Source organism: Penaeus vannamei, chromosome 25, assembly GCF_042767895.1.
Source record: "Penaeus vannamei isolate JL-2024 chromosome 25, ASM4276789v1, whole genome shotgun sequence".
Classification (NCBI taxonomy): domain Eukaryota; kingdom Metazoa; phylum Arthropoda; class Malacostraca; order Decapoda; family Penaeidae; genus Penaeus; species Penaeus vannamei.
Window position 1 is genome coordinate 32,719,351 of NC_091573.1, and position 10,000 is coordinate 32,729,350.

General features: G+C 44.1%; 1 protein-coding gene across 1 annotated transcript in view; it reads right to left on the reverse strand.

The window, feature by feature from the left end:
* The window catches only part of LOC113810417 (four and a half LIM domains protein limpet), a gene marked incomplete in the record, with an annotated part of 279,503 nt that overhangs the window by 128,449 nt on the left and 141,054 nt on the right, over positions 1 to 10,000 (reverse strand). The window contains 1 exon segment of the mRNA XM_070139504.1: positions 6,651 to 6,825. Within this exon segment, the coding sequence (XP_069995605.1) occupies positions 6,651 to 6,825 (175 nt within the window).

Sequence of the window (10,000 nt, forward strand, 5' to 3'; positions counted from 1 at the left end):
TGCCAAGTCTAGATGGTTCCCCACCCACCCTCTCCCCTTCCCCCTTCCCCATACTCCTCTCTCCCTCACCCCCTCTCCCCTTCCCCTCCCCATACTCCTCTCTCCCTCACCCCCTCTCCCCTTCCCCCTTCCCCATACTCCTCTCTCCCTCACCCCCTCTCCCCTTCCCCTCCCCATACTCCTCTCTCCCTCACCCCCTCTCTTTCCTCTCCCTCTCCTCCCTCCACCGCGTTTCTTTTCGTCTGGAAGGAAAGAGGTAAAAAAAATCCCATGCTAGAATTCTAAGAAACTATTTCGAAGATTTCATTTAGACAAGACAAGGTCGCTTTCTTATGCAAATTCCTTCGCCCTCCGTTATACTCCGAGCCAAAGGTCCGTCCATGTTCCAGGGACATCCGACCCTCCTTCCGTCCCTCCTTCCTCCCGGATTCTCCTTCTCGCCCGCAAATCCCACAAAGTAGAATCCAATATTAGTCCCGCCCACAGCCAGACGTGCCGCAAATCCCACAAAGTAGAATCCAATATTAGTCCCGCCCACAGCCAGACGCGCCCGCAAATCCCACAAAGTAGAATCCAATATTAGTCCCGCCCACAGCCAGACGCGCCCGCAAATCCCACAAAGTAGAATCCAATCTTAGTCCCGCCCACAGCCAGACGCGCGCCCGTGGCTCTGAGGGCGAGAGGGGCGAGGGCCGCGGACGCCATGGACGACCCGACGTCTTCAGGAAACCCGTGGCGACGCCCTGGCTGGAGCGACGGAGCTGAGGAACCGGGGGGGGGGGGGGGGGGGCTCGCACCGGCGGATCTGGGGGGGATGCGCTCGCTGGATTTGTATCGGGAATGCGTTTATCTCTATCTGTCTATCTACCTATCTATTCATGGTTCTATTTTTTATATATTCCTCTTTCTCTCTCTCTTTCTTTCTTTCTTTCTCTCTCTCTCTCTCTCTCTCTCTCTCTCTCTATATATATATATATATATATATATATATATATATATATATATATATATATATATATATTCCTCTTTCTCTCTATTTTTATCTTTCTATTCCTCTTTCTCTTTCTATCTATCTTCCCCCCCTTTCTCTCTTTCTAACTATTCATCTTTCCCTTCCTGGCTATCTATCTATCCCCCCCCTTTTTCTCTCTATCTATCTATCTATCTATTCCTCTTTCACTATCTATCCATCTATTTTTTTTCTCTCTCTCCCTCTCCCTCACCACATATACGTATGCATATCAGCAAAATGAACACATTCGCACAAGACGAACAGCCTCTGAGCGCTTAGCCGAGCAAGAAAGAAAGAAAGAAAGAAAGAAAGAAAGAAAGAACGAAAGAAAGAAAGAACGAAAGAAAGAAAGAAGGAAAGAAAGAAAGAAAGAAAGAAAGAACGAAAGAAAGAAAGAAAGAAAGAACGAAAGAAAGAAAGAAAGAAAGAAAGAAAGAACGAAAGAAAGAAAGCAAGAAAGAAAGAAAGAACGAAAGAAAGAAAGAAAGAAAGAACGAAAGAAAGAAAGAACGAAAGAAAGAAAGAAAGAAAGAACGAACGAAAGAAAGAACGAAAGAAAGAACGAAAGAAAGAAAGAAAGAAAGAACGAAGGAAAGCCAATATTCCCCCCCACATCCACCATCATGGACGTGCCTCTCTCCCGGCCGCCCGCAAGATCCCCAAGTGCCCCAGTTTAAGGGGGTTTCCACGCCCATGCCAAGGTTAAAGCCGCCCGCCTGGGAGAATGCCTTTCATCTTCTGTTGTGTGTTATTATGCATGTAATTAATAGACGGGGGGGGGGGAAACCTTGGGTCCGATCGCTGCAGTTAATTACATAGTGTAATGTAACCCGTGCGCAAAAGTGGGATTTAATAGCATCTTGTCAATGTCATTATCTGTCGTTTACACGCACACGTATATATAAAAACTGATAGATATATACATATATATACATATATGTTTTTCATATATGTATGCACATCCTTACAGATGTATTATATCCATTTACGTATGTTTTTTATATATGTATATATGCATGTATGCACGGATGTATGTATGTATGTATATAAGAATGCATGCACGTACGCAGGTATGTATGTATGTATATAAGAATGCATACACGTACGCAGGTATGTATGTATGTATATAAGAATGCATGCACGTACGCAGGTATGTATGTATGTATATAAGAATGCATGCACGTACGCAGGTATGTATGTATGTATATAAGAATGCATGCACGTACGCAGGTATGTATGTATGTATATAAGAATGCATACACGTACGCAGGTATGTATGTATGTATATAAGAATGCATGCACGTACGCAGGTATGTATGTATGTATATAAGAATGCATGCACGTACGCAGGTATGTATGTATGTATATAAGAATGCATGCACGTACGCAGGTATGTATGTATGTATATAAGAATGCATGCACGTACGCAGGTATGTATGTATGTATGTATATAAGAATGCATGCACGTACGCAAGTATGTACGTATGTATGAATGTCTATATATCTGAAATTTATATTATCAATATATTATATTATAAATCTATATCACAAAACTATATCTTATCAATCTACCTATTTCTATGTACCTAAAACGAGCCAAGGTGAAAACCCGTCCACCAACGAGAGCGCGCGCCGTGCTCAGCCCTCACTAACGACCCACGTGCATCACCCGGCCACAACATCATCAAAGTCCGTGAACGACGTAGTTAAACAATTTCCTCGAGCCAACCGCCGGAAGAACGAATTCCTCCTCTGTAATCAACCGACGTAACCGGACCGTAAACTCGGGCCAACGTGATGAAGATAATCAGAAACCTTTTCCCGCGCGATTCCCGGCGTCTATGCGGGGGATTAGATGCTCCGCGCGCTTATAGACCGACGCTCATTTGTTTTCCCTATCTCTTGTTTCGCTTATAATGAGAGGGGGATCAGCCAGAAATATAGACGCAGGGAAAGGTTAATGCATCTGCAGTATGCTGAAGGTCGCCGTGGTGTTCTGATCATCACTATTACGCTTATTTGTGTCGGGGATCGGCGGTTATTAACCTGAATTTCCTCATTTCGGGCGGAGCGGAGTCAATTAATTGGGAAAAAGCCTGCGTCTTCTGGGGAAGCAAACACGATAAGGATCACATTGGAAATTGAAGTTTTTGAAAAGATACGACGTAAAAAGGCAAATGATGCGAGGACCCCTTCTTCTGCATTAAATTAATACATTCGAGTATATACACACATGTATGTATGTATGTATGTATGCAAGCATGAGTATATGTGTGTATATATGTATATGTACATATATGCATACGTATATATATATACATATGTACATATATGTGTATATATACATATATATATAGATAGATAGATAGATAAATAGATAGATAGATACATACATATACATAGTTAAATAGACAGACAGATAGACAGACGGACATATACATACATCAGCTAATACAGAGATACAGTGAGACAGACAGACACAGATACATAAATGCGCAGGCATATTTTCCCAAGGATAGTCCTTCCCCGCCCAGGCCATACACCCGCACCCTCAGCGCCCTCAGCGGGTAACCCGACCCGCCTCCTCCCGGTCGCTCGCAGGTTAGCTCGAGAGCGCTACACTTCCCTTTTTCTTCCTCCAAAAGGCAACCCGATCAGCGGCGATGTCATGTCCCGCTGCTCATAGGCGCGCCACTTTTGGGAAATGCGTGACCAAAATTAGAACCGCCAATTAGACCCCAAGGTGACTCTGAAATAGGCTATCTGAATATTTCCTGCTCGGCCCAAGTCGCTGTATTTAGGCCGGCGACCTTCCGTTTTCTGTTGTTAATGGACTCGGGTTTTCTGTTATCGAAGTCCCGCCTGAAATGGCCGGGCGAACTCGGGATATTTTTTTCTCTCTCTCTCTCCTCTTTTTTTATCGGTGGGGGAGGAGGAAAAGATAACTAATTCAAATTTAACGCTAATTTGAGCCGAGTGCTGATAAAACACAGTTCTATTATTGAGCGTTCGGCGCGAATATCTGGAGGCGAGACAATTAGGAAATTTCCCGCCTGGATTTCGACGGCCTTGGGACCCCGCCATCGCTCACCCTCAGTCTTCGCGCCTGACGTTCTATTTTCATAACGATTAGAGCTGATGGCCGAAGTGACGCGGCGGTATCTGAAAAGGGGCTTAATGATGATCTCTTTCCTTTTCGAGGTTCTCCTGACGTGACGCGGGAATGTCATCACTTGGAGATATGGTTTGGTTCTCCGTCGATGGAAATATCTCTGCGATTGGGTCGAGGTCTTACATTTTCTGAACATTTTTTGAGATGTTACATTTTCTGAACATTTTTCGAGATGTTACATTTTCTGAACATGTTTTGAGATGTTACATTTTCTGACAATTTTTTTGTTTATTATTATTAATCGTTTTGGTGTGAGGAATAGCGTGAATTGTATGGTTTTCAGGTCACGTGGGTTGACCTATAAATCAACCTCATATCCTTTCTTTGCGCTGAAGAAAAGGAAAAAAAAACAGCATTTTCAACCTCCATCTTGAACAAAAAAAAAACAAAAAAAAAAACATCCCAAACTCCTACATCTTGCAAACAACATTCGAAACTCAATCCTTCCCTTAAAAAAAAAAAAAAAAAAAAAAAAAAAATCACTCCCACCCCCTTTACCTCCCCTCTCCCTCCCCCTTTTGCCTCCAGGCTATTATTGCCTCTCTCGCCTCCTCCCTTTTCCCCTCGCACCTTCCTTCGCCTCCCGCGTGACTCAGCCGCCCCGGGAATGCGCCCACGATCCACGCCCGTGTATTAGGTCTACACAACAGGTGGTGTCGCCCCCTCATGCATCACGCCCTCCCTCTCAGGTGGGCGGGGTGCCAGGGCCGCTGAGGGCGCGTGGACGGGCGGGCGCGGGGCCGGAGGAGGGAGGGAAAGGCGGCGAGAGAGAGACGGGGATGAAAGAGGCATGGGAGAAGGTGGGGACGGACGGTGTGGAGAGTGAAAAGGCATTTTGTGGAGGATAAAGAAAGAGAGAGAGAGAGAGAGAGAGAGAGAGAGAGAGAGAGAGAGAGAGAGAGAGAGAGAGAGAGAGAGAGAGAGAGAGAGAGAGGCAGACAGAGACAGAGACAGAGAGAGAGAGAGAGAGAGAGGCAGACAGAGACAGAGAGAGAGAGAGAGAATGAAAGACAGAGAGAGAGAAATCGAGAAACTGTGACCATAAACACCCATTTTCCTTGAGCAAAGTACACCACCGACCTATTAGCGTTACAGCACAGAAAGTCGTCATAGAAAACGACGATCTCGCAAGGTCACGTGACCGGCCGTAGTCACGCTGGTGTTTGCGCTTCAAGGTTCTTCGACGCCGGTGAAACTTGCACTCATTTTCCTTCGTTATAACTTTCCCTACGTGGGCATTGCGTCCTTCATGGATCATGTTGTTATTACCACAAATATTGCGATATATCAAATGATCGCTGAGAGAGAGGGAGGGAGGGAGGGAGGGAGAGAGAGAGAGAAAGAGAGAGACAGGGAGAGGGAGAGAGAGAGAGAGAGAAGAGAGAGAGAGAGAGAGAGAGAGAGAGAAGAGAGAGAGAGAGAGAGAGAGAGAGAGAGAGAAAGAGAAGAGAGAGAGAGAGAGAGAGAGAGAGAGAGAGAGAGAGAGAGAGAGAGAGAGAGAGAGAGAGAGAGAGAGAGAGAGAGAGAGAGAGAGAGAGAGAGAGAGAGAGAGAGAAAGGATAGAAATATAGAGGGAGAGAGAGAGAGAGAGAAAGATAAGGATAGAGATATAGAGAGGGAAAGAGAGAGAGAGAGAGAGAGGAGGATTGAGATAGAGTGAAAGAGAGAGAGAGAGAGAGAGTGAAAAGTCGAAAAAATAACCATTACAGAACCTTCTATGAAAATTATGAAATAACCGTAGCAAACCTAAGCTCGGTGAATCAACACATCAAAATCATACACATTTTATCCAAGCTATCGAGGCCATTACAAAACCAAGTCAAGAGTGGAAAAAACAAGCAACAACCGCAAGCATTACAACACCAACCACAACCTCGCAAAACAACAACAACGACACCCAACAACCCACAAAACCGACTTTCGCACAACTCGACTCCAAGCACACGGCAGCACTATAAGGACCCCACCCGACCGCATCTGTCGCATAAGTCGTAAGTCCTAAATCAACACCTGGGGACGTGACCCATAATGGCAGCCGCCGCACCCATACATCACGGCAGCCTCCTTGAAGACGTGCCGGAGACTTCTCAAGAACAGCGTGACACAGATAAGCTCTCGTGCTCCTCAATTTCATGCTGGCAACAGACGGTTTCGCGGGGGTAAATTATGCAGGCATGCTGTCTACACGCCGCCTACATGGTAAGCGGCATAGAGAGAGAGCTAATACGCGGCATTTTGCATATTTAGGATCGACGCCAAAAAGTCGCATTGCTTATAAAACGGTTTGGCTTTATATGGTAATCTGCCGTTGGTGGAATATCAGCGATGGAAATCACTCTACATAGTTGTTTTTTTACATCCTTTTCCTCTTTTTGCAATTACGTTTTAAAGCCCTATTTAACGCAATGGTGTACGTACCACCGCCGCTGCACAAGGAACAGCAAAAACAACACCTATGGTACTCACCTGCCCTGAAGATCTCTCCGCAGCCGTCACAGCGCGTGGCGAATTGGGAGTCATAGCACGGGCCGCAGAATATCTTGTCCATCTTGGATCCAAATTGTTTGTCCACGAGGGACACCTGGCACTTGTTGCACAGGAAACATTTCTCATGCCAGTGCTTGTCCTTGTACGACAAATCCTAGAACACAGAAAAATAATGTTAGTTAATGAGAAATTAAATAGGATTTACGTAAAATTGCTATCTAAAGTGAGAATTATGTAAATGAAATGTTATCTAAGAGGTAAATAATATCTACTTTGCGTTGTAAAGCAAAAGAAATATATTCAAGGGTGAAATAACGAAAGATTTATGTTACCCCAGGAAAATTCTCTCCTGCCAGTTAAAGACTCCGTTTTCTTTTAGTTATCTCTTCATCAGAGAGAATGGACGAGAGGCTAGACTAACTATACTAATATTAGCCAATGAAATGCTGCCTTTGACTTTTATACGTTAAAACTTGCTGTATAATCACAATTACATGTGCACAAAAAATACCCATCAATTCACATCCACTTTTATTCGTAAAATAATATAACGTTAGCTTCGTTAGATTCAATTTCATAGTTTAAATCCCCACCACTTAATTTCAAGATAGTACAATTTAATTTCCAAGTTACAACTGACATTCTCTCATCCTCCTATAAGCCTACAGTAAACAAGACAGAATAAATAACAATAGCAGTAAGAAAAACCATAACGTAAACAAAGTAGACAAAACACATAAACCCTAAGACTTGCGCCATAAAACCTATTTGATTGTCTTTCTAATTTCCCTACACAGCATCCCCCTCTGCTGATCGAATCTGGCCGCACCAAACAGGCCATGCATTCCTCGCGGAACCGGTTCGCTAACCGTCACCAGACCATGTGCAGGTACAGCGTAGTCATTCACTTCACTTCACTTCACTTCACTTCATACACACGCACACACGTACAAGCACACACACACACACGCGCGCGCGCATACATACATACGTACATAAATGCATACACACACACATACACACGCACACACACACACACACACACACACACACACACACACATACACATACACACACACGCACACACACACACACACACACACACACATACACTCAAACACACAACACACGCGCAAACACAAATACATACACACAAACACACCTTCCCACTCACAAATATATACTTATGAATATCCTTGTATAACTCAGTGAGTGCCTCTTCTCCGTCTACATACACAGATGTAAAGTCATGTACTGTAAAGTCACAGACACAAACGCACGCACCTACACACACACAGAAACATACCAACACACACACAGAAACACACGCGTGCACACAGTTGTATTCTAAATCCACACTTCTACATATGATAAAACCTCATAATCACGATATTGTAGCAACAGCGGTAAAAATAAATCATAAGAGAAACGGAAATGCAGACAATGCGAATGAAAACAACAAATCGAAAATAGAAAAACACCAAAACAAGAACAAAAAAACAAATTCAATATGTGTATTGCCAGACTGAGTGACATGACTTGCCTCGCCATGACGCTGATGGCACTACCAACTGTCCGTGACATGTCATCTCGTACAACTTTGTCGTTCATAGTTGTTTCCATGAGATAAAATAGACTTTCCGTGTTTATCGGTAATAAATCTATCCCTTCTGTTTTTTTTTCTTGTGTCCCTTGCTCCTTTATCTCTTTCTCTTGTTTTTTTTTTCTTTCTTTCTTTTGATCAAACTGAATCTCTCTCTCTCTGTCTCTGTCTGTCTGTCTCTCTCTCTCTCTATCTATCTAACACTCTCTCCTTCCCTCTGCTTCTTTCCCTCTTCTTCAATTTCTCCCTCCTTCACCTCCTCTCCCTCTTCTTCACCTTCTTCCTCCTTCACCCCCTTTCCCTCTCCTCTCTCTCTCGCACGCACAAACCAACACTCTCCCTGACAGCTTTACTCTTTATGTCTCCTCTTTAACCCTGTCTTACCCAACACTTTGGCACCACCTCGCCGCCAACTCACATCTCTGCGCTGCGGTACATATATCTTCTGGTTTAAAAGCTTATTTTTATGTACTTACCCTACCGCCAGCCCCTTCCTTTCTCTCTCTGTTTGTCTCTCTCTCCTACGGTCTCGGTGTCGGTTTCGGTCTCTCTCTCTCTCTCTCTCTTTCTCCTACGGTCTCTCTCTCTCTATTTCTCCTACGGTCTCTCTCTCTCTCTTTCCAACGGTCTCTCTCTCTCTCTATTTCTCCTACGGTCTCTCTCTTTCTCTCTCTCTCTCTTTCCTACGGTCTCTCTCTCTCTCTCTCTATTCCTCCTACGGTCTCTCTCTCTCTCTCTCTCTCTCTCTCTCTCTCTCTCTCTCTCTCTCCCCCCCCCTCTCTCTCTCTCTCTCTCTCTCTCTCTCTCTCTCTCTCTCTCTCTCTCCCTCCCTCTTATCTCTTTTATCATCCCGTTACCAGACTTCCTCCGAGGATCTGAATCGTCTGCGCCAGATCGTTATTTTCTTTCTTTTTTGAGTTTATAATCATCGTATATTTTATCTTTCTTTTCTTTATAATCAACAGCATGCGGTGGCAGCTGCGATGTTTCGACCTGAGTTGTGGACGCTGCACCGCTAAACCCGTGTTCCATTTTTAACATTCAACGTGCGGCTTTTTTGGGGGTAATAAAGAAAATAATAGGTTTTCGATCAGTAAGGATGGGTCATTATGCATCCCCGCTTAATGATCTGTGTTAAAAGTCAATCATGAAGTTATTAATTATGGCTAATGCGATTTTAATCCGTATCGTCATCATGTTTAATCGATATCTGTTGTGATCTGATAATGGGATACACTTATCCGTGTTATATTCTGTTCTTCAGTGATCGCACATATTATATTCTGTTCTTAACTGATCGCACATCATGTTATACTCTGTTCAGTGATCGCACATGTTATATTCTGTTCTTCAGTGATCGTACATGTTACATCCCGTTCTCAAATGATCGCACATCATGTCATATTCCGTTCTCAAATGATCGCACATCATGTCATATTCCGTTCTCAAATGATCGCACATCATGTTACATCCCGTTCTCACATGATCGCACATCATGTCATATTCCGTTCCTCAGTTATCGATGCGCGGTTCTCGTCACGCGTGTCCACAACCCTGACTTCCCAGCTATTTCCGGGTCACGGCATTCACGCACGTCCATTCACACACGACGCTCTTCTCGCGCCATTCATCTTCTTGGCATCCGTAGGTCGAGGAGGGTCGAAGGGCCTGGTACACAACGCTCCTTTTATTTTATTTATTTATTTTTTTTCCCTTCCATCTCGTT